The sequence below is a fragment of the Gavia stellata genome, chromosome 22 (genome assembly GCF_030936135.1).
Source record: "Gavia stellata isolate bGavSte3 chromosome 22, bGavSte3.hap2, whole genome shotgun sequence".
Taxonomy (NCBI): Eukaryota; Metazoa; Chordata; class Aves; order Gaviiformes; family Gaviidae; genus Gavia; species Gavia stellata.
Window position 1 is genome coordinate 1,593,384 of NC_082615.1, and position 25,601 is coordinate 1,618,984.

The 25,601-nt window shown below is 42.7% G+C and overlaps 1 protein-coding gene across 1 annotated transcript in view; it reads left to right on the forward strand.

Moving 5' to 3' along the window:
* The window catches only part of DNAH9 (dynein axonemal heavy chain 9), a 215,543-nt gene that overhangs the window by 156,253 nt on the left and 33,689 nt on the right, over positions 1-25,601 (forward strand). The window contains exons 60-62 of the mRNA XM_059828377.1: positions 8,814-9,007; positions 13,195-13,343; positions 16,893-17,020. Coding sequence (XP_059684360.1) covers positions 8,814-9,007; positions 13,195-13,343; positions 16,893-17,020 — 471 coding nt within the window. The remainder of the gene's footprint in view (positions 1-8,813; positions 9,008-13,194; positions 13,344-16,892; positions 17,021-25,601) is intronic.

A 25,601-nucleotide genomic window follows, 5' to 3' on the forward strand; every position in this document is an offset into this window, starting at 1 on the left:
TCCTCACCAGCACTCAAGTCTCAGAGAAATGTTGCCAATGTCTCACAGAAATACTACTTGAGAACATTTTACCTTTTTTTTACCTTTTCTTTTTTAAACTGCTGGCTAACAAGCTGATGTTTATCTGAAATACAGCAGAGATTTTGATCGCATCAAATATTTAAAGACATACTTTGTTGGTTTGATTGCAGAGTGGAAATTTTATTTTTCTGGATGCCTCTACAGCAGTGTCAGCCTCTGTCTTTCACTCTCAATCCACCCATGACACAAAGCCTGTTGTCAGCTGGTCATTTTGAATGTAAAAGTTCTTTCACCCTCTAAATGGAAGGAAAGGAAAGTAATTGCTTCATCAGAGATATCATTTAGATGCCAAATGTATCTTTTTTAGACATAGTATATCTTTTGAAGTCCTATTGCTTTGCTTAAAAAATAGACAAAAAAATCAGTTACAGCACACTCCTGAAAAGATGGGAGTGGACTGTGGACCCATGAGTGACCACAGAGAGGTGTGATGGCTGAGCTCTGCTAGCAACTAAGGGCGTGCAAGCACTCATCCCATTTTGGGCATGATATACTGTACCTCAATATGTAAGATGCTTTTGGAAAGGCAATGAAGGCAAATGGTTGGATTTGGCTCCTTTTTATTAGTTCTTCGTTTTAAGCCCAGATCTGCCATAAAGGATCTGTTGGAGCTCCTTATTTCTGTAACCTGGTAGACCTCATAAATATTTCTTTTGCATGGCAGTGTTGGTTCACATGAACAGCTGTGAAGATTGCAGATTAAGCGCTCAGCTCAATTTTGACTGTGAACACTGATGGTAACACCAACACTTTACCTGTGTTGAGGCACATCAGATGGCCTTTTGTGGAGGCATTCATGGTCTGTGTATCATCCCCACCATGTGACCACAGTGCATCAGTGGACCACAGTATCATAGAATCGTTTAGGTTGGAAAAGACCTTTATGATCACCAAGTCCAACCATAAACCTAATGCTGCTAAGTCCACCACTAAACTATGTCCCTAAGCACCTCATCCACACATCTTTTAAATACCTCCAGGGATGGTGACTCAACCACCTCCCTGGGCAACCTGTTCCAATGTCTGACAACCCTTTCAGTGAAGAAATTTTTCCTAATATCCAGCCTAAACCTCCCCTGGTGCAACTTGAGGCCATTTCCTCTTGTCCTATCACTTGTCATTTGGGAGAAGAGACCAACACCCACCTCTCTACAATCTCCTTTCAGGTAGTTGTAGAGAGCGATGAGGTCTCCCCTCAGCCTCCTCTTCTCCAGGCTATCGCCAGTACCTGAATAGGAGCATCCTTGTGCAATGAATATAGTCTGACAGAGCCATGGGGACAAGCTTTTCACCCCACTCAGAGTTGGCCAAACCTTTGCTGGAGCCTGGTTTGATCTTTGAGTATTGCACTTTATGAAAGATGTGGACCTTCTGGAGACAGGGTAGAGTAAAGCAGTGAGAAGTGTCAGATACCTGAAAACATGACTGTGAGAAGAGATTGAAAAGAGCAAGAAGGGGAAGGATTATGTCTGAGGGTCTCAAGATTAAGGGGACAACAAAAGTGTTCTCTGAAGGGGAAAGAGCATTCATTTTTCTGCGTCAGTAAAGGGTAAAGCAAGGGGCATCTCAAAGTACTACAAGAAAGATTCACACCAGACATTTGGAAAATCTTAGTGAGAGGGGATAGTGAAGGAGTGGCATAGATTGCTTGCAGTTTCTCTTGCTGAGCTTCTTCGAGCAGCTCGTGTGGCACATACATGATGTTTATGTCAGGGGCCTGAGTGCACCAAGGGATTCTGCAGCTTCTTTACTCTGGTTGCCTGTTTTCAAGACCAGCTCTGCTATGGTGGCACCATGAAACCTTGGATCAGAGCATTACTGTAAAAAGAACTGTGAGAAGCCTCATCAAGGGACGGGTCCATACATATGTGTATATATATGTATACCAGGACACAGAACCATGGACTTTGAGAGCCTTCCAGCCAGTGACAACTGGAACAGATGCTTCAGCTGAGCTCTTTCCAGTCTGTGAGACATATTTTCTCTTCAAGCGTTGCTGTGCATTGGTGCATGGTGATGGCCCGTCTGTGATTTGTAACAGCCGAATCCATGGAACTTTTCAGAAATACACAAGTACCACCTTTCAGCTGTCATCAGGGACCCATTGCCAGCCTCTGGTTCTGGCTGTGTGTCCCCGATTTGCTGGAGAGCATCAAAGAGAGAAGAGGAAAGATGGAGAGTGTGGCTTGGCAGAACAGACTGACTTTGCAAGGCCCATTCTCAAAAAAACCTGAACAGCCTTTGTAGAAAGTGCAGGAAAAATGCCAATATGAACCTAGCTGTGAAACATCCCAGGCAAAATTATGAAAATTTGGTGGGCGGTTATAAGCAACTAGAATACAAAGATTGTGACTAAATCTCATTTCTGTTGCTGACCTTTCTTATCCAATGGAGCTGTCTGTAAGAATGTACTAGTGGGAAGGACCTGAGTGCTGAATTTCCTGATTCATAGTACAGGTTTCACCGGGAATTTTCCAAGAAAAGGTAGCGAGATCCAACCCATCACTCCTTAGAGCACTTGTGTCCTCCAACCGCAAGGTGTCTGCATTTCGTGATGCTCTAGGAAGGATGTTGCAGATAAACAGAAGGATGTTTTTGTATAGTGTCATGTCATGGCACTACATACTTTTTAACCCCAGTATAATTTAGATGTGGGGAAAATGCAAGGAGGAGATTGAATGAAGGCAGGAGCACACAGTGCAGTAAACTTGTCAGTCAGCTTTTATGAAAGAAATAAGGAGGTTTAAAATAACATTTTTATATTGAGAGGTGATTGAAGTTTGGCAAACCCATCATGTCGTTATTTTTACGCTCAGTAGAGATTTTTCTTATGAGTTGAATAATTCAGGTAGTGCAGCTAAACAGAAAATAACATCTTCAGTGAATGAATAATACAAACCAAAACCTCGTATGGGAAAGATGGCAAATAATCCATCATTTTCTACATTAATCGTTCTAGTTAACAGTAGTATTCAAATGGAGTAATTAATCTGCTTATACGTCTACTTCCTGAATGATCTAATCTATCAATTCATGCCGGATGGAGGTTTCACTTCACCATTCTTCCAGGAGCTGTCTTTCTCCAACTGTGGGGGTGCTGGTTTTCCTAACGAGATTTGGACCACCTGCAGAAAATGAAGGAAAGAAATTATGAATATTTGCAGAAACCTATATAAGCAGAACTCGCCGTGCACATAGACAGTGTGAGACCTTTAGAAAGTGTTTTGAAAATGCATGAGGTTGTTCCCAAGCATCAGGCATTCATACAGCTGCTCTGCTTTAACCCCAGTTGAAAAGTTCACACACGAGCTGCTTCAAACTCTACGAGTCTATGTGCAGACAGACAACTGGGAAGCTGAGTTGTGGTGGGACTTTCCCACCTCTCCCTGGGAACCTGCGTCCCTCAGGTTGATGAAACACAGCTCCAAAACGTGCAGCCAAACCTGGCGACAGCTGCCCAGCTCAAATGCTTTGAATTGCTGGAGTCTTTCTAGACTTTGAACCTAATCCTGGTGCTGGTATTGAAAACAGTCTGTTGAAGCTGGATCGCTTTGCTGCAGGCCTCACCTGACATCTGAAAATTATTCCCCTTCACTATCATTAGCCTACGGGCTTGGCTTTCCTGAGTATGCACACATCACTGCTGGGGAGCACCCCTGCCCACCAAAACCCTTGCAGCTTCTGCAAATGATGTTACCAGGCTGTTGCCTTTTCAAAAGCAGAGAATCTCAGGACCAATTGCACAACTGCTGAGTACTGTGAACCTTTTATTTGTGGAGCCTGCTTCGCTTAAAAACTGTATAATGTAATTCATAAAAACACATATCCTTAATTTTGCAAGTGAAATTGTGATTAATTGTTAGGATTTAATCATCTCACAGATTATTAAAACTGCAATAATATTAAATATAATTTCTTTCCAGTGTGGTCAGGTTGTGTGATTTTTATAGAGAGACATTTGATGTTCAGTGTGTTCCTTATAGATCTCACTTTTTTTAAGTAGAGGGTTCTTTTTTTAAAAAGCAAGTTACATAAGGAGCTGAGACTGAAAGTATGAATCAGGTATAACCTGAAAACTCAAAAAAAAAGTAAGGATAGCTTTTAAAAAAAACCCTTCACTTTTTTTTGTTATGACTTTATTATGTCTTTTTAGAAACCAGTCTCATGGCTGCTGGGGAACTTGGTAAATACATGTTAGAAGCTCGCTCTGGCAGCACTGGTTTTGCTTGCACTGTATTGTTTGCCTCACTATTCACATCAGCGCAGAGCATGGTAATGAGGAGCTGTTTTGACTTCCCTTGCCCCAGAGCTCTTCTTGAGTCAGATGACTCTGGGGCAGGGTATTTTAAATTATGGAAATAGTTTAAAATACAAAACAATCTTTGTTATAAAGAATCATTTCCTTTAGTGCCATGGGGAAGAAAACATGGAGATAATATCTGATTTTTTTTAAGATTTTATAAAAACTTATGAAGCAATGCCTAAACTTGGGGCCAGTTTTGCCCAGATGGTATCCTTAGAATAACTGCCTTTAGTGATAAGAGCAAATGTTTTCTCTAATAAATTTACAAATGCTTGTTGTAGTGTATCTGCTACTAGGAGATAAATCGCATGCAGTAGCAATGATACCAGACCTTTGAAGTTGTTCTTTTCACTAAAGACTCAGCCTATCCTCTGGAGGCAGCAAGCAGCAAGGAGAAACTGAGTGTATCATCTCCTCAATGTGCCCATCTGCCTGGGACTTCTTCTTGTCCCCCCAAGACATCGTCTTTTTGCAAAGATCCCCTTTCCCTTCTGGCCATTCGTTGACTCTCCGAAGGGCAGTGTGTTAAGGACACCTTGTAAGCACACCAGCCATTGCTCTGTGATGGCAACTAGGATTTCTTTCTCAAAGCCAATGGCTGATACATGTTGTATTTCCTACAGCTGTGGCAGGGAAGAGAGTACTTTGCATTTGTGAATGTGTGAAATTCACAGATCTGTTGACATATCAGCTCCATTTTAAAGCTGGTTCTGACTTAGACAAGAAACTGTCAAAGAAAACCAAAGTGATAAAGCAAGTTGCCTGTGATTCAGTGAATGAAAAATCATTTTCTCTGAGAAAACAATGATCCTTGCCTTGACATGGTGTGAAGAGACATGTTTTGCTGGCAAAGTCTCAAGACCCTCTTATTTCCAGCCATCAGAGATGATTATAGTGGGGGTTGCAAAGACAGGAACTGGAGCTCTCCAGCCCTTTTGATCCTATTTTATTTTGATCAATGTTTTTTGCCTGTCTAAATTTCCATGACAACTCTAATTGACAAATGTGTTCTTCATTATGTTGACAAAAATAGCCACGCTACACAGGTTGATGTGTAGTACCCATCTGCTGTCCCAATGTACCAGTCCTGCTTTTACTCCTGCTGCTTGGAAACAGCAATATATGACTGTTGGTATAAGTTTCTTGGAAAATTTCACAGCCAAGATATTGAAAAACAATTAATATTCACAGAAAGATTACTGATTGAGATAGCTTTCACTGCACTGGCTTTTAAATAACAGCATCTCTTATTAATACCATCACTCCTAATAAATGCAATTAAAATTGTTGACTAATGAAAATTTTAGTGTTAATTTATATAATACAGACTTTACATTTGCAATTAGAGCTTTCTTCATTCTGCAACATGTTGTTCAGGGAGAGAGAGACTATCATCTCTGATTACATGTCTGTCATTTAGTAAGAAGAAAGAAATTTTTCAGAGTCTCCCTTGTTAACAAGAGCAAGACATTTCTCAAAGCAGCAGCAGCCAAAGTTCTGAAGTGGTATTTTAAGTAAGTCACTTCAGAAGTCAACAGTGTTAAGGTGTTTTATATAAGCACTTGCACTGATGAATCCACTGAATTCAACATTTGCCATTGTGTTGTGTTCAGCTATGAGAGGTGCATCAAATATATTTATTGCTGCAAGGACAAGGCTTTGGCAGATCAGAATATACGGCATTGTTCCTGTGAATTTCAGTTTCTCGTGTTCAGTGCTCTGGTTTCTAGTTTTTTGTAGAAAGCAGGATATGGCACTGAATTTGGAGCAAACACTTCTGTCGCTGATATTTCTCCATGTTGGTGCTAATCCACACACGGAAACAACATCTGATGAATCACTACTTTGCTCACACTCTTCTTCACAAAATTCTCTGCTCTTATCTGTGCCTTTTGTGGAGGTATTGATGAAATTGTGACTTCGGGCAAGGCTTGATTTGTTGCAGAAGCATTTATAGTAATATCCACAAGTACTTCTCTGCCTATAGCTCTAATTCTGGCCCTAGAGCACATGCCCTGTGAGGAAAGGTGGAAGGATTTGTCCAGCTATGAGATGACAGAGCCAAACTCTCCTTGTTATTGGCAGTGAATGTAATAAGGATCAACCGTGACAAACTGCAGGTAAGGAGTTTCAGCTTGAACGTGTTAAAAAAAAAAATTTCTTTACCAGGAGGATAGTGCAGCTCTACAACAGGGCACCCAGAGAGGCTGAGTGCGCTTCATTTTAGAGGTCAGCATTTTGGTAGACAAAGCCATGGCTGACCTGATCCAGTGCTGGCTGTAGTCCTAACACGAGCACGAGGTTGGACTAGACACCTCCAGAGGTTTCTTCCAACCATTGCTTCTATGATGCTGCTAGTGTATATTCAACAAACGTCATGGGTCAATGGCACCCACTGGGAACAGCTTTACAAGCTCTTTCTCTGTCATCTACAGGCGTTCCCACTGCTAAAAACGTGAACTGATTTGTTATAAGAAACCCCTTTTTCTGACACCTTCCTTCCCTTTGTTCACTCTCCGTGTTGAAGTATGGCTTCTAACTAAATTCAGTCTATTAGAAAGGCCAAAGTTTTACACTGCTCTTGTCTTCTCATTGGGAAGCCTTTCCAGAGGGAAAGCATGGCTTTCCTGCAGTTTTTAGAGCAGAGTGGCCTTCAGTGTCTTCTGCCTCATTTGCAACAGCATCGTAACCAAGGCAATCTCTCAGCACCTCTGTCAGGGCATTTGCATGACTTTCAAAGCCCTTCGGTAAGTGCTTATTTTTTCAGTTGATCTGAACAAGGTGTGACACCAGCAGTTTTCAAGGAGCTTTGTCAGTTACTTTCCATAGTGGAGCTGTATGGGATGTGAGCTGGAGCATTAATGGTGCGGAACACCTCTGCGCATCAAAAAGCTTCTGCTTCGCTCTGAGTGTGTCCTTCTGTTTCTATAGAAAATAGCTCATTCACTATCTTTTATACTTCACTTGTCTTTTCCACTTCATGTTCAACTGCTTACAGCTTCAGATTATGCAAAATGCTCTGAAGATGTTTGTTTCAGCGAGAATTTTTCTTGAAATCCAGAAGAACCTTACAAGCTGTGCAGTACGTTTTGCCACCACTTGTATGAAAGAAAATTTGGATTCTTAACTTCTCTGCATAACATTTATAGTTGCCACTTTCTAGCTACAAAATCTAGCTACATTTTCATTGTAATTATCATTTATTTACTGCCTTGCTCAGCTGTTCTTCGGGGCATTCTTCAGCTACATGTTTCTGCTACAGACCTGTAGCACCAAGAAGTTAATCACGTGCATTTAGCAAGTATAAATCTGAGCTATTTGATTTTTACAATGGCACAGTATGATATGCATGCTTGTACAATGAAAGCACCCACCCATTTACAGTCTGCTCTGTGTTTATTGAGATTTGTGGCTCCGTGGTCACCACGACTGCATGGTGAAGTCTCAGTGTTGTGGTTTCACGGAGGGTGTGCACCAGACTATGCAGATAGAGAGGTATATGCATGGGAGAACAGGGAGAGAAAAACAACTGCATGTGTATAAAGGTGAAGATAATTAATATTACAACTGTGAAATCCCTTAAAAAACCAGTTTTGGTGAGCATGGCATACCTGAGTCTCTGTTTAGCTTTGGATACTGAGGACCCTGGATACAAATGCATATTTTTCTGTCAGTAGTTGTGATTTTTGCTGCACAATTCTCTTTGTGTCTGTTGAAGCAGTAAGGAGACTGTTTGCAGACTTGCAGCTCACAGGAATGCCAGCAATGTGTTCTCCTGTCAGACATGGGCTCAAAATTTCCAGCTCCAATCCAAATCAGGTGTTTTTGAAATAACTGACAGTAGCAAGTGCTTGTCACCTGAGGTTTTTCAGTTCTGGTTTCAAAACGGGAGAGTAGATTTCTTCTTGCTTTGGGTTATGTAGAACTGCATTGTGGATGATGTCAAATTCTTTCATCCTTTCCTGTATTGTCAATTCCATGCTCTCATGTCTCAGCAACTGTGCTGCAGGGGAGAAGGCCTGGATGCCGTGTGTGGCTTCACCGGCTGAGGAAGGGTGTCGCAGTGATGTGGGTGAGAGCATCAGGAAAGGCTGTGTTAGGTGCAGCGTGATTTTACAGCTGATGTTCTACGGGCAGCCTTGAGACACATTTCAGTTCAGAAGACCTTCCACAAGTATGAAACTGTCCTCAGTCATACTTTTCTGTGGCCTTGTAAATGGACTGTGTTGATTCCTGTTCCTGTGACAATGTGCTGAAAAAGGGAAAAGGAGAATGGACAAAGTCCGATCCTGGTGGGTTTCTGGCTGGTTCCCAGACTCCAGCCACGACCCTTCTGGTGGAGCAAAACATGAGCAGTCAGTAATGTTAGAAAAATGGTTCAGAGGCATGTAGGATCGTTCTTCTGAAGACCTTCCTTAAATTTTTCCAGGCTCTCTCATCCATGGAAGAATTCAGAAACCTGGATCGGGATATTGAGGGGTCTGCAAAACGGTGGAAGAAATTTGTTGAATCTGAGTGTCCTGAAAAGGAGAAGTTCCCTCAGGAGTGGAAGAACAAGTCAGCTCTGCAGCGCCTGTGCATAATGAGAGCCGTCCGACCCGATCGCATGACCTATGCTGTCAGGTAGGGGCACTTCTTTACTATCTCTGCAATGCTCTTGCTTTGCAGGCAACTTTGGGTCTGTGTTTTCTAGGGAACAGGAGTAATTCAGGAATATGTTTAGATTTATTTATTATAGAATGTGAGTTCTGTAGAACGGTTTCCTATAAAGGAGTCTGCTGAATGAGTCATCTCTGAACTCTGCAGTCAACACATGTCATTTGACTGGAATTTCTTGCTTAGGGACATCTAACCCCAATATCACCCATAGTGATGGAGCAGTATAACTAGCACTGGGTAAGGAGCAGACATGCCAAGTCAGAAATGAGCATCATCATACAAGTGTTATACATCTGCTAGAGTCTTTTATTGGTCAATACAACTTCTAGAGTTCATTAAGGTCGATTTTAGTTACTAGAACCTTTATGGCTGTTCCTTAGGCCCAAGAATAAAGTGTAGAAGTAAAGGAAAGTCTTATAGAGGTGTTCTCTTTTTTTTTTTTTCCTGTAAAATGTAAAATTTATGTGATGCTAGTTCTGAAAGTTGTAGTTGTAAATTATGTAGTGAAGGTAACTAGGCGAGTCTAAACTTTATGAAAGTATGCAAAAGCAATATGCTTGTTCCAGGAGAAACTAAAGGTCTTTCACTCCATTAGGACTTGGTTTTTCCTTCTCTGTCCTAGTAGTCTATGATTTGACATTTCTGCAATGTCTCTCATGCTACTGCCTCTCAAATAGTTTATATTGCTCCACCATCTGGCATGTGCATGTATATGGGTGCATGGAGCAGATTGTATTATTCAGTGTATGAACTAGATTTCTGTTTGTGCTTCAAAATTTACAGAAAAATGCAGACAAGACTGAGTGAAGTCTCCCTATGGTCAATGTTATTATGTTTTATTAAATTAAATACTATAATTCATCATAATCTTACCATTCTAAACCATCTTCTTTTTCATTTCTTACTCTGTTAGGGCTGGATTCTCTATGTGTTCTCTCAGCTGAAAAGATTTTTTTTCATGTTGTTGTTTAGTCTGAGTAAAATAAGCTCTTGTCTTAAGTGCATATTTCATTTAAGCAAGTTTAATTCATTTCTTTCAATATCAAAATGGCAGTACTCACACAGCTCAAAAATAGCTAGAACATAAAATTTCAACACCTTTCATATTTCTCTTTTATGAAAAGAATCCAAGTTCAAAAGCTTGGCTGGATATTTTTAGGGTCTGGGCATGTCAAGCTTTTCTGTTTACACAAGAGTATTTAAATGTTTTGGGGTTTTTTGTTTCTTATCTAGAAGTAGGTTAGAACGGAAACATGTGCAAACAGTTACAGTTCACAGCGCCCTCGCCAAGACTTTGTTTGTAGATGTTTGTCACTAAAATTCTTCTTGAAATACAGGATAGTGAGACACTAGGCCCAAAAGGCTTATAAAGAGTTTTGGTTTAGGGAAATCTCATACCCCAAAAGCAAATGTGAAATTATTAGTGGTAACAATGACAGTCAAAATGTGTTTGTCTTCCTGGTTCCTCCTTGATAGTATCATACTCCTCAAATCTTTCTTCAGCCAGCAGTCTGGCTAAGACAGATACTGTTCCCTTAGTGAAGAATTTTGCTGTTCCTAAGAGATCCGTCTCTCTGGAAAATACATGAGTCTGTTCATCTGTCCTTCTCATGTCAGTCAGTGAAGTCTGGTACTCTGAAGCAGGAAGGAAACGCCGTCTTTGGATTGAGCTTAATACAGTCAGCATTCCTGATAGCTGCCACACAGAAGGCTAATGGTCATCTGGTATCTTGTTTTCCTAAGCACTGTCAAAGTTGTGTTGTGTCTGTGACCCTTCAAAAAGTAGGGGATCTTGTAGAGCCCTGGGGAACTGCCTACTCTGACCATGAGGGCTTCAGCCTCAACATCCCTACTTTAGCCAGTAGCGTTTCAAGATCATGTGCGTGTTAACAAATTCACTGAGTTTTAGATACCTGCAATGTCGTTGGATCCCACAAGTTGTTTTGCAGTTCTCAACTTGCAGATTTCTTCCTTCTGTATATGGGTTAAATCTTCTAACATTAACCACCTTACAGAAGATCAATGGACATCGCTACTACTCCTAACCTTCCTGTCTCTCTGTGAGTCTTGACAAGTACTTGAGTGTATTTTAGGAGTCAAGGAGTAACTTGGTAACCTAAACACAGGTGACTAGGGGTATTTTAGATGCCTGAGAATATCCCTACCTCATTTCCAGCTGCTGTTCAGCAAGGTGCAAGACTCTTTATGTCCCATGTCATATGTGCCAGCTCTATGAAGATAGTGTAGGGAAGCTCTTTGGTATCTAAAATGATCCACTCCTGTACAGGCTTCTTTCATTTCCCTGTCATGGAAGTTAGGTTTTTTCAGCCACTTTTCATAGCAGATCCCTGGGAATATTTGCACAGGCTGCTTTAGTCCCTAGGGCTAAGGAGCCATTGGGAGAAACCACTCTTACCTTGACTCATTCCTTAGAGCTTAGGTGGGGGCACTGCTCTGTTGTCCATCACCAAGAACCATAATTTCCTCAAGAGGGATTTTCCAGTGAAAATACCTATTTCATCCTTCAATCTTACTGAAGAACATCAACAAGGAGCTTCTTGCAACACCTTGTGGTCCCGTGCTTCCACATCCACGATGAGGTCAGATAAGCCCAGCAGCTAGTAGCAAGGTATAACTTTGTCATTGTGAAGTCCTTCTGAAAGCACTGGTACTTCTTGAGGCATAGACCTTTGAAACAATGCAGAAGGACTAAGGACTCTGGTAGCTGGCACCTCCAGCTATGGTTATGACACTTCTATGGACCTTTCAGATAAAGGATCTTAGGTAGATGTGGCTTCATATAACCTAGAAAAGCTGTAAGCCAGTCATTTGTCTTGCAGGCTACTTTTGCTTTTTGTTCTGGCACCATTTCTCTAATGCTACTGCTTATACTGTGAACCATCCCTACTGAATACCTTGTTTGAAAGACACCAAGTGTAGGCACTCTTCCAGTCCTGTCTCTGAGGGCAGGCCTTCCTTTCCTGCACGTGTGGTCCATTTCACAGTCTCCAAGTCACATGAATTGTGTTTTTGAATCTCTAAAGCTTCATTTCATAGAGCTGAGACTTGGTGTAAAACAAGAATGCTGTGGCCTCGTACCTGAGGGACTTTTTTAAATTTTGTGGACTGAAGCTTTCCAGCAGCTCTTTAGCAAATCTTGAGCCAGAACAGAAAATTCTACTTGAAAGAGGTACCAAACAAAGTGGAAGCTTTTTCTTTTGCAATCCCTTAGGCATATTTATTCCAACTGCCTTTCCCTAGTCCTTGAAGAAGACTCTCAGCTCTCTTAGAAAGAATTTGGCTGCCTTATTCTGGTATCATCTACCAGGTGAAAACTGGCCAATGTTTTTCTTCCCTGTGATACTGAGGTATTCAAAAGGCCTGAGTCATGCATCTATGCTAGAAGAGTAACTGCTCATTCCTGGGGTTTGAATATAACATTCCTATCTTTGGATCAATGATTATTGTATCTTCTTTTTCTAAAACAGTGATTTTGGAAGCTCACCCTGGGGAAATTCAGCCTGGATGTTCTCCATGCACTGTATTCTGTTCAGGTAGCTTCTGTGGAGCTGAATTTTTTCCTGTTCACTCAGTTGTATTTTTCCCTGTGACTCTTATGCAGAGGCTAAGCTACATAAGCAAGATATTCTTAAAGCTCTTCCCTTTTATCTTTCCAGAACAAAGTAATTTTGTAAATCATCTGGACTTCTTGTGACTTTGGCAGTAAATCTAAAGGAATGCTGTTTCCTCTCAAAGGCTGTATGGATTACAAAGTACACGGCAGTTTTCTATACATTAACTTAACTATTCCTTCTCTCCTGAGATACCTTTGTCAGAATTAAGCCAGTACTTATATCGAACTTCTGAATACAGCATTGGGCTGGTAGGTCCCACTGTTTCCTGTTCTCACTTCCTTTCATTTGTCATGCCATGTGTCATGTTACCCCTGTAAAAAGTGCCAGACATTGTTACTGAGTGATAGCTCCAGAAGCCCAGCCTGCAGATCCTCTCTAAAATTATTTCATGCCTATTTTTTTCATTTAGTTTCTAATCTGTTTGAATCTGCAAAATCCAAACTAACTAATTGATTGCAGGGGAATCTGTCTTTTCTGAACAATAGTAGACTGGCAAAACTTTTTTCTTTCTGGCAGAGACTTTGTAGAAGAAAAACTTGGCAGTAAATATGTGGTAGGGAGATCCCTGGATTTTGCAACAACCTTTGAGGAATCAGGACCCGCAACCCCAATGTTTTTTATCCTGTCCCCAGGAGTCGACCCCCTGAAGGACGTGGAGAAACAAGGTAAATAAATCACATCTCTAGGCATACCACACCATTGCTTTTTATCTTCTTCATAATTATCTTGGCATGACATTCTTGTTCTGTTTTTTTTTTTTCCTCATCTCTTTGTAGATAATAGAGTAATCTGTTAAAAATAGATAATTGTGAGAGGATGTGATTGTTTTTTCTTTCTTTTTTCTTTTTTTCTTAAAGGTTTTTGGATTTTCATCTAAAGTTTAAATTAAACTTGTCTCTTTCCTGCATTGCCTGGATTCCCAGTGTGGTTCACACTGCAACGATTTCTGAGTTGGTCTTGTACACAACCTATAATTTACATCAGAGGTATCTAATATGCTTTCAGACAGCTAAAAATAAGCAACGGCTCCCTATAACCATCTGCTGGTTAGTGGCAGAGTTTCCAGTTTTTAATCCCATCCTTCCTGAGTTGATTTTGGTGTGGATGGTCAGATGTAGCGCTGTTGGCTGGCTTCAGAGCTGAAAGGGCTTCTCTGAGGTACCTTATTTGAGAAGGCAGTGATTTCCATTGTGCACCAACTGCAGTAGTTAGTGCCTGTGCTCTGAAGCTGCCAATGAGCAGAATTTGTTCTGAGTCTCAGCTCCACTGTGGAAGAATTACCATTTCCAGCCTGAACATGGCAATTACAGTAGGTCTGGAAATGGGCTCACTTCTGACTGTCGAACGGAGGTAACTGCGGTCACTTCTTTCAACACTGTTACAGCAGAGGGGCTCCATCCCTCTGGAGCAGAGGGGTCAGATGCCTTTGGGTACTGCTCTAGGGCTGCTCCAGATTGCTGTTCTGCTCATCAGACGGCTTTTCTCGTTCTCCAGCAATGTGCTCCACATATCACCAAGACCATGACTTGTGGTCAAACCCCAAGGCTACTGGCAGTGTGGACTATAGTATTTTTAAACTGTATGAATTGCATGTCAGACTACCATAGTGGAGCTTCTGGCTGATTTTTAGCAGGCAGGTCTCCAGACTAAACATCAGCAAGGCTGGCAGCCCCAGAGCCCCAGCAGAGAAACCAGTAACACTGAACTAAGTCATCATCCAGGCAAGTAGTGGAAGAACACTGACCTGTGGATTTCTTTTCCTCTCTGTAAAGCACCTCCTGGATCATCCCAAAATAATGTTTGAGTTAGCTTTTTCCCACAAGCAGCTTTCAGAGATGTTAAAGCCCAGTGCAGCCTGAGCCACATGCCAGATCGCAGTTCTCAGTCGTAGGGAGTTCTTGGGCTTTGCATTGTGTTTCGTGCTCATTCTGTCCTGATACCAGGTCTCATTATTGTGAATTGAAGGGGATCCCCCTGAGGAAGGTCCTGTCATGCGCCTGGCTTCCCTTTGGAGCCACGTCGGTGATCCTGTCTCTCACTATGTTATTTTCTTGTATGGGAAATGAAGCACTAAAACCCAGCCATGAATGGTTTAATTGGAATTGTAAAGACGAGTGTAGTTGAGCACCTGGGGTTAGTCAGCCAGAAAAGTTACAGCAAGTAAAAGTAAAAAAAAATCTAATGAAATAAAACCATTGCTTCAGTGCAGCTGCACTGGCCTTAAAGCCTGCCTCACTGGGGTTTGGATTGGTTTAATTATTAGATACTTTCCCCTGCCTTTCATTAGGTTTTATTAAAGTGCAAGTCTGGCTAGATAATTCTTGTGAATGGAAGATAGCTTCTTCCAGATGTTGCCCACTCATGGAACCTTTCCTTGGCAAGATGGGGAGGACCCTGCAGCAAACACTGTTGGGCTCGGAAAGCTTCCCCACCTCTCTGGGGCAGCTGGTCTGCACCATCCCCTCTCCTCTCCAAGCCAGCAAGGAAGGAGGAAGGCTGGCATCATCTTTGGTGAGGCAGCCAGCACGGACTCACTGTATATCCCTCTACAGTCCTGTCCCTATCTGCAAAGTGGAAATAACAACTGATATTAATTCTATTATTAATAACCTGGTTTGGGGTAGTGTCCAGCCTCTGTAAGTTTGCCCCATCCCTTCTTGAGGGGGTGAGTCTTGAAGGCGGAAGAGATTATCAGCTGTCAAAGTTGGCAGCCACCAGAGATGGTTAGAAAGGAAACTGGAAACTCTCAAATATGGGCAGAGCTGTATCCCAGGGGTTGCTCTAGTAAGGCTAAGCAGAGAGCTCAAGCAACTGCAAGAGTTTGGATGTTTGTTTTGCTTATGGCCATCTGTTTCCAATCTTGCACCAAGAGCTGAAGCCTAAGTCTTGCAAGACAAATCTTTTCCTTGTTTTACTATAAAACTTGCCTTCTTTTAGCAGAAATCAGGAATTAAGTGTGCACCATCTGCATGAAGGCAAATCTGCATGCAGAGATAAGTGTAGGCAATCCCAAGGGACCAGCACGTGGGGACATGTGTACTGACTCCCTGGCAGAGCCGAATGCACCCTACTACGATGTGTGGAGCCATTGTGGATCTTTGTTGGGCTGCTTCCCTCTGGCAGCAGAAATTGGTGCTCATCTTCTGAGGAGCACACAGCAGAGATCACTTGCTTCAGGCAGTTGCTTCTCTTGTGAGATGAGGAGCAACTGGTGTCCTCCGTCTTTGGATGACAGGCAGATTCAGAAAACTAAACAGGAGATCTTTAGCCATGATCACTTAAAGGATCTGAGGCACCGGGATGCTGCAGAGAAATCAGGGGAGTTCAAAGGAGTATCACAGACTAAATAGCTACCATCCTTCCTACAGAGCAAGTTAGTAAATGACATGGGTTTTGGGGTTCCTCCCCTCCAGAGAGGAATGTAGAAGGGACTGTAGGAGGTGGTCTGCAGTGGCTTATGGAGCACCCCTTCCAAAAAACATGTAGACATGGCACTTTAGGGACATGGTTTAGTGGGCATGGTGGTGTTGGGTTAATGGTTGGACTCGATGATCTTATAGGTCATTTCCAACCTTAACGATTCTGTGATTCTGTGTGTGTGTGACCATGGGTCTTTCCACATGCATTGTGGTGCACCCAGAGTCAACTCCACGCCTGCCAGAGCCCATGATGTTCCATGAGAAATCTGGAGGGCTGACTGATCTCTAGATCCAAGAAGCCTGGGAGGCTTTGGTCCAGGCCACAGGAAGCTCACACAGATTTCATTTCAGCTACCTTCTCAAAACTGAATGGGTTCTTAACCTTACTGCTGGTTCTAGCATGCATCGCAGGGTGCATTTCCCCACCAAATGATGTCTTGTTCAAAGCCTATTTAATCAGCAGGAAATTATTTTAATTTCCTGTCACTGTAAAATACATTTTTACACAAGGTTGCAGGGGAATAATGTTCTTTAAACAAGAGGCACTTTGTAATAACATATAGTTGTGTTGATGCCGTTCTGTAATTGAAAGTAGTTTGGAAGAAGCCACTGCTGTTTTCAGTGCTTTGGCAAGGAGTGTGTGAGAGACAAGATAACTATTATAAGAAGTGCGATAGCTCTTCAGTGAGGGTTTTTGATAAGACTGAACTCTGCCTCACTGCTGCTGTGTGAGTTAGGCTGTGCTGCATGCCGTTTCAGGTAAAATACTGAACATCGCTCTTTTTTTTCTTTTAGGGAAGAAACTTGGTTATACATTTAACAACAGGAATTTCCACAATGTTTCCCTTGGACAAGGTCAAGAGGTAGTCGCTGAACAAACTCTAGATCTGGCTGCAAAGGAGGGTCACTGGGTCATCCTTCAGGTACAGTGTTTTTGGAAACAGTCCTGCCGTTCTCCCAGGTTACCTGATGCTGATCACCTTAATGAGGGCAGTCTGTCATTCTTACCTGGTGGGAGATGGGACAAGGTGTCATCTGTGTGTCCAAAGCAGCCACCTTCTAACTGTTTCTTGCTGCTATCTACTGCTTTTATCAGGCATTGTTGTTTTGGTTTTCTTGTTCTTTGAGCCTTCTCTAGCGTGTGTAGAGTGTGTAGTTGTAGGGAGTCCTCTGAGGGTAGGCTGTGCTACACTTCCCTGTGCTTTTATTTGCTTCATGAATAAATAAAGAGCTTTGTTCTTAAGAGCTGTTAGACTAATTCTCTTACTACCACTCAAAACTTACCGTGTATTTAAATGAGCAATGAGAACAGGCACACCACTGTAGGAAAGGCAGAGGCCATCTGCAGTGGTGCCGATTCCTTTATGCATCCCAAAACAGGTAAATGTTTGAAGCTCTTATCACAACTTGGCAAAATGTTTCAGAACCTTTTAGGGTGCAAAAGGAGCTCTGTCTTTGTCGAGTGCTCTCTGGAGCCACTTATTCAGTGAGTGCTTGTGTTTGCTCATATGCAGAGTCAGTGATGCCAGCTCTCATTACAGGTCTTGGGAACACCTCTGATTTCCTTGATGTGGATTTTATAAATGTTTATTATCACTGAATTATTTAGATAAAATTAGACTAAGACAAAGCTTTAAGTCCTGATCTAAGCATACAGGACTGCTTTTGGATTTAAATTAAATGCCACTGACATTCTGATCTTAATTTTTGCTTTTTTTGCAAGCTCCCTCTAAGGTAGACAATGCTGAGCTTTTCAAGAGCTTTTAATACAGATGGCTGCAACACTGGCATCTGTCTTTGAGATGGTGAAGAAGAAAATACGCAGCTTTTTGAGATATATTCCATTCAGTAATGCAAACTGAAGGGTTCTTTTCCACAATGATGGTTAGATCCTGTAAAGGATCTGTTAGCAATATCAGGTTTCATGTCTGTTGCTTCAGTGCTAGCAGATGAGTACTGTGGGCCTGAAGTATTTTTATTTCATCCATTCACATCTTCTCTGGTGGTCAGAGCAATCAGTAAGAGGTCTCAGCAGACACTGAAGGTTAAATCAGAAGAGCTGTAGAAATTAAATTTATATGAAAGAAAGATTTTGATGGTTGGGCTAACTGGTTTTCCAGAAACACCTGCCAAGTGTGACTGTCTCTGGTGGCACAGAGCAGACAGGTTCTCCCATGAGCTTAGAGAGGAGCTTAATTCAGCTGGCTGCTAGCAGGTTTTCAGGCAAACTGCATGGGACAAACTCAGCGGTCACAGCAGTGGCCATTAGGACAGGCTGCCTGGTGCTAGTGTTGGGTCTCCTCAGGGTCAGTCAGTCATCTGGGATTTTCTCTAGTGTAGTCACAAAACTGATAAAACTTTATACATGTAAATATTCTAGTTCTGTGTTGTGCTTGGTTTGGAATAAAGCAATATACGCAAGACTGATTCAACACAGAGATCAGAGCTCTTTCTTCCTTTGTTTCTATAGTCAGACCTTCTGAGCAATCTAGGCAGTGAGGATCCCACTAGGAGCTGGAGTCGTGCCTTGATGGCACTTCGCTCTCGGGACAGACTTGGAAACATCCAGCAGGTGTTTGAGGCAGACAGTACCATTTCTCTCCAGTTTCTGCATTTGGTGTCTCGGTTAGGCATGTGGAGTGACAACAAAGCGATGGAACTTAATTGTCACCCAGACTGGCCAAGCTGCTCAGCTCCAGAACCTGTCTCTGTGTCTCATTTTATGTTCCCATCTCCTTGCAAGGGCTGGAGCTTCATATAAAATGAGAAAGAGGGAGAGCAGCTTGAGGGGTTAGACATGTGTCCCCTACATTGACAGAGAAGACTCCCCTAGTCAAAAAAATCCACTTTTATGGTCAGCGGACATCCACCTGAAATGAAATGACCCTCTGGACAAACTATTTTTTTCCTAGGTTGGACAAACCATTTTCACAAGGCTGAAACTCTGACCTCTCCAGATACTGGTAAAATCAGTATCCCAACTCATCACAGCAGGAGTCAGTGGGTAAAAGTCCCACAAATGAGTCTTCTGTCATGTCAGTCATAGGTGGATCATAGCAAGTATTTGCTATATGGTAGTTTATTTGGCACAATCTTTCCCGCAAGGCTTTTGATGACAAATACCTTGCAAACGGTTTCAGGAGTGTTTGTGGATCAATTGCATAGGATCTGGAATGACACAGACAACTCAGTTTACAAAAGTGTCCCAGGATTTGTGGATCATTGCATTAATAATAAGAGAGGATGGACCAGATCTTAAGAGGCAGGCAAGGTAATTTTACCTGGGTTAATCAAACTCATTATGTGGAGGCTGTATCCCACACACAGGACAGTTATACTCAGGCTTCCCATTTGCTTTTGAGCAGACAAAAAGCAACTCTTAGGTTCACTTCTGTATTTTGCTATCCACTGAACAACTCCTCAGCTCACGTGGAGTAGAACTCTCCTTCCATCCACGGAATCTGCTGTCTGATATCAACTCATACACACGTTCTCCAAGACAAACACTTGATATGATCACCTAGGTGGCTTTTACACAGGTAGTTCATTACTGGTCCTTGACTGGAACCAGAAATAATGATAGTCAAGTACTTTGAGCAATAATGAGTTAGAGGAATTAGGTTTGTGGGAATTGGCTGTTAAGGAATATTGAAACAGCTGGGAAGTCCTTACTGGATTCCAGAGGCAGGATCACTGTTTTTTTGGGAAGGGCTGCTGTCCTGGGACCAATTCTTTCTCAGTTGTATTGACCAGCCAGTGTTGCTTTCTGACATCGTAGGAAGCAAAATAAAGAAAACAGCATCCATGCCCCCCCTGGGAACATGAAAGTTTTTCAACTCACTCTGAAAATGGAGATTTTCATGAATGACTGATTTTATGAGAGAACAACAGAAAGCCATCCAATCATTCATTCCCATGGAAAGAAAATCACTCTCACACTGGCAGAGCCTGAGCCGTGCAGCTTCCTGCTCCACTAGCATCAGCGTTGTATCTGTCTTGTAGCATCAGCTTTGCTGAGCTCCTACCCCTTGCCATCACAGTACCCACACTGGTGCTGTTTGATGACACAGATGATGAGAGAATGAAGTCCATGGATAATATTATTCTCTACAAATACAGATGGTTCAACAAGAGAACCCATCTCTGACCAGCTTTCCCCTTCCCCACAAAAACCCTCAGTGTCACTCCGAGAACCACCAAACCTGAGTTTTACATTGGGTCTCAGAATTTAGGCTCCTGCCCTGTTGGGTTCCTTTATTTTTATTGTTTTTACACAGTTTAAAAGTTCATAGGAACCCCCTATGGCAAAAGTGCAGTTTTCTGAAGGAGAATTTGTTATTTGAGGGCTGCAGAGACAAACCCCGGCACAAGGCCAGCAGCTGCTCTTTTCTAAATTGTTGGCATTGAAAAACTGAGGCTGATCTTTGAGCTCCACAAAAATCCATTTGATATCAGGTTCAGCCTCTGGGTCTCCTTAGAAACAGCTCATAGGTTTGGAAGGTTTTAAACCAGATTTTTCTGGTCGTAATAAGGGCACAGAATTTGGATCTGATACTTTCACTTTAGGTGGGTACACCATCTAATGACTTGGCATTGAGCTTCCAACGACACCTGGCAAATGTAGTTTGAAGTGTTAGTAACAACGAGTGGGAAGGGGTCTGCTGTGAAGGTAGGACAACAATGAAACAACATCTTGAAAAACTGAAGAAAGTTTTAGATAGTTTTAGATTTTTTGTATTATCACATAATCACATTTTTCTCAAGAACCTTTTTGTTGCCAGGTGGATTTGGACCTGCCTTTTAGGTAAGCCCTTTTTGTAACTATGTTGTCCACAGTCCATAGTAGAAGATCTAAGGAAAAGGCTGCACAAATGCTTGGTGGTAGCTGTAATGCAGCTTACAGAGCAGGTCAAATCAAGGTTCATTCTTTTGGTGACCCTCAGCAGCAGGTTCACCATTGAACTAATCATAGGGGCTGTGAAGCTGCTACACCATTCCTGGTTAACGCATTGACTGATCATTACAAGATAGAAGCAGCAGCAGAAGTGGATCCTGAAGCTGTGAGAGCAGTTTTTAAGTCCATATTCAGACTGGGTGACAGCAGTAATGTCTGTACCACTGGGCTGGGAGGGCTGAGACATGCAAGGAACCTGAGGAAGGTGCATGGCAGTTGACAGAACCCAGTCCTAAAAGTGTTTAAGTCCCGTGAATGGGAGTCAGGTGCACGAAACATCTCTACAGCTCCTACATGACCAGTTGCCCTCTTCTGCACCGGTCAGTGGTCCTTGTATTTTGGTGCTTTTTCATTTTTATGTTTTGAATCTATACTTTTGCCCTCATTGACTTCCACTTCTTAGCAACAAGGGTTTTTTGGGGAGAAAACAGCAATTATTTTTTTTTGCATGCTGCAAATATCAGTGCAAAGTTTTTGACTATTCCAGAATATCTCAAAGAAAAGAAAATGGAAACAGAAGAAAAGGATGTTGCAGAAGCCAGCCCTTGGCATGTAGGTTTCAGCTTTGACAAATTGACATCCTCTGCCTAAGAAAAGATGTGCCAGAAACCTCTTGGCCAGCTTTATTGTGCTCTGCATGGTCCCCAGCAGGCAGTAGCCTGCAAAGGTTTGGTCTCTGGTTAGGTCACACCCGAAGGGCTGTTAACAAATGTTCAAATGGTCTTCATTTCCATGAGAAAGAAATTGAGACAAAGAGGTAAACCAGAAGAATCTTTTATAGCAGGTTTTGTCAAACATGCAGTCCTACTGCTTTGGCACTCTGAAAATCCGCAAAAAAGTCAGAAAAAATGCAAATGGAAACAAATGCACATATTAGTAGCTCATCCCCCCACCTTAATGTTTCTCTCAGGTTAGAAGAATAATTTTAATAGTTTTTGTATTCTCAGTGATAAGATTGGGAGAAATGCAGGTTCTGTCAAGTCACAAGCTGTGGGATACTCCATGGGTCATTAAATCAGAAAACAGATTTCCTTTTCAGGAGTTTTCAAATGCCCTGAGCAAACAATCTTTCTTCTTTTTTTTCAAGACGTGAGGTGGAGTTACATTTGAGTATTTGGCTGATGGAAAGTAGCTCATTTCACGAAGGCTTGTGGTACCTCATTTGGGAGGGAATAACCAGCTCTGGCAGGGAATGAAAAGCACATGGGCACTTTTCTGAGAGGTGGATGGGCAGCGTACAACATTGGCGGTCTTACAAGGAGCGTTTCTAGCAGTTTAAGTGCAGAAACCTGGAGGTCCTGGGCATTGCACAAAAGGCATATTCAAGTGGGAGGAGATTTGGCAGTTGGGCTGAACATTTATTTAATTCTGTTTTCTCTCTTGGGTTTCTCAGAAATACGTGAGGGGTGCACAGCACCTGCAGCAGTGTGACCCCCCTGATAGAAGCAGGATCTGTGCAGATCCCAACTAAATCATACTGCCATGTGATTGTGATGCCAGCATCTCAGTGCTGCAGCACGGCCTTTTGGGGCTCTCCAGGGTGGATGGCCGTCACCCCTTGGGCCTTCTGTTGGTTCCTCTGTGTTGCCTATCTCCCCAGCTGCCTCTTTGGGGCTGCATTGATGAGGAAGTTGTCCAAACTAGGATGTTATCCTAGGACAGGATGGCAGGGGAACATAGGGCTGTAGGAGCTTGGTGTTGCACATACACAAAGTTTCATGCAGACACCAGGCACCACCTTCCTCTCCATAATCTTCCATTCATTTGAAGGGGCAGCATTCAATTTTAAAATGGAGAAAGAGCTAATTGCTGTTTTGTTACTCATGGAAAGTTCTGTAGCCTTGGAGGTAGGAAGCAGCTAGGTACCACAGCGAGGAGATGGTCTGAGTGTGCAGCAGGGCTCTGCCCTTTGCAGCTGACATTGGATGGAAGCTTCCTGTGATGAAGATCTTTCCACCTTGTGTAAAAAACCCCACACATAGTTGAATAGTCTCTCACCTCCTGTTGTGCAGCTGTGTTGGAAGTTGAATTCTGCTGCCAGCAGGCCCAGCAGACAGGGCTATGCCATTCCAGTAACAGTGTCTTCCCAAGTTGCTCATTGTGATTCCCTGGTCCCTTCCTGGAATATTTTGGCTGTAAGAATTTCAGTGCCGGCTCTCTTCCAAGGTTGAAAGATGTGCTGTCCTTGAGGGCTGGCTGTTTGAAACACCCACATAAATGAACTTTTCTTGAAAACAAGATTTATTAAAAATAGGAGGAAAGTCAGATCAAAGAGCATGATGTGCTCAAGTCAGAGGGCCAGATAATCTGTATCACAGAATATTAAAACTCTGGTAGCAGAAACTGCAAGTCCATTGCAAGTCTTTGTAATGAATCTGTCAAATCAGAGGGTGCCATCTGATTAGCAATTAACAGATTCTTCAGCATCTCTATTTTAAACAGTGGGAAATAATTGGAGCAGATGAATTAGGCTAAACTCAACAATGTGCAAAGTTTCAGAACAAACTTTGAAGGACAAAAAAATTAAGGAATTGTAGGTAAATGTATCAAATGAAATAAGAGTTTGCTAAGATGGATCAGGTCTATTTGATACTTTGCACTGTGAAGGTAACTGACGTTTTAGAGGAAATACAGCAGTTCTAATGTGGACTGCAGTAGAGCTGCAGAGATGGTGCCACACAGGAATGTATTAGGGAAGCTGCAGAAGTTGAATGTTGCCAGAAGAGCTCCTGAGGAACAGTTGTGGGGCCAGTCTTACTTTAGACATGACCTTGGCTTAAAAAAATGAGTATGTGTTAATGGCTTTGCACTGACACATTATTAAGACAGGTTTGGCTGGAAAGCTCCCCTGCAGAAAAGGACCTGGGGGTGTTGGTCGACAGCTGGCTGAAGATGAGCCAGCAGTGTGCCCAGGTGGCCAAGAAGGCCAACGACATCCTGGCCTGGATCAGAAATAGTGTGGCCAGCAGGAGCAGGGAGGTGATCGTGCCCCTGCACTTGGCGCTGGTGAGGCCGCACCTCGAATACTGTGTTCAGTTTTGGGCCCCTCACTACAAGAAGGACATTGAGGTGCTGGAGCATGTCCAGAGAAGGGCAATGAAGCTGGTGAGGGGTCTGGAGCACAAGTCTTATGAGGAGCAGCTGAGGGAACTGGGGTTTTTCAGTCTGGAGAAGAGGAGGCTGAGGGGAGACCTTATCGCTCTCTACAACTACCTGAAAGGAGGTTTCAGAGAGGTGGGTGCTGGTCTTTTCTCCCAAGTGACAAGTGACAGGACAAGAGGAAATGGCCTCAAGTTGCACCAGGGGAGGTTCAGGCTGGATATTAGGAAAAGTGTTTTTACTGAGAGAGTGGTAACACACTGGAATAGACTGCCCAGAGAGGTGGTGGAGTCAGCCTCCCTGGAGGTATTCAAGGAGCATGTGGATGTGGCATTGTGGGATGTGGCTTGATGGGCATGGTGCTGTGTGGTGGGTGGTTTTTTGTGGGTGGGTGGGTTTTTTGTTTTGTTTTGGTTTTTTTTGTTGTTGTTGGTTTGTATTTTTTTTAATGGTTGGACTTGATGATCTTACAGGTCTTTTCCAACCTTAGTGATTCTGTGATTCTGTGATTCTGTGGTCGATAGAGAAGAAGATCTAAATATGATACAGGAAGACTGCAGCAGCCTGTAGGTCTGGAGTTGTTGAAATGGGATGAAATTTAATAGAACAGTGCAAGGATATGTGCTCAGGACTAATAACAAAGAGAAAAAGAGCTGCTTCAGGTAGGAGACATTCCTGCAATGGAAACAGCAGGTATGAACTGGAAGTGGAAAGTTCTTTGGCTGTCTGAGCAGTGAAGGTCTAGCACAGCCTCCTCTGAGGTATGGTGGCAAAGCCCTAAATGTTCTTAAGAGGGTGTTTAACGAATTTATTGGTGGGGTCTTGGCATGGATATTATGTCTTATTTCCTGTCTTTCCTGCTGTCCTGATTTTGTAGGCACTTCACATCATAGTTTCTGCTGCTTTAACTGAAGAAAAATAGGTAAGACCAGTGTGGGAATTCATGGGAGATCATGCAAACATTAGGCAAGGTGAGAACAGATAAACCTGATTTGTATGATGTGCCTGTTGTAAACTGGGTTCCTGTGAATAGTTTTGGGCACTGAAAGGATGATTAGTCTCACCTTCAGTCCTAGGTAGGAAGGGTCTTTGCTGAATGATCTTCTGTTCTCTCCAAGCACACTGTAGGAAGCAGAGATAACCAACTAAGTCTATAAATGTTGTGACAGATGAAGCCTGGGGGGAAAAAATCTGCTGCCTAGGGTATCCATGTGGAGAGCCTGTCCTCTCACACATTGCTGTTTGCCTTGGTAGGGGTCACATCCAACTGCACAGAGGGCAGCTTCAGCATCTCACACGCAACATGGGGAAAAACCAGGATGGATTACAGATCCACGTGCAGTTGTAGAACTACAGTGTCTTTGGGATCTCAGAGATCCGCTGGGATAGCTCACGTGACTGTGAGCTGCCATGCACGTAGAGCAGCAGGAATGCCTGGGTCTCTGCCTGGG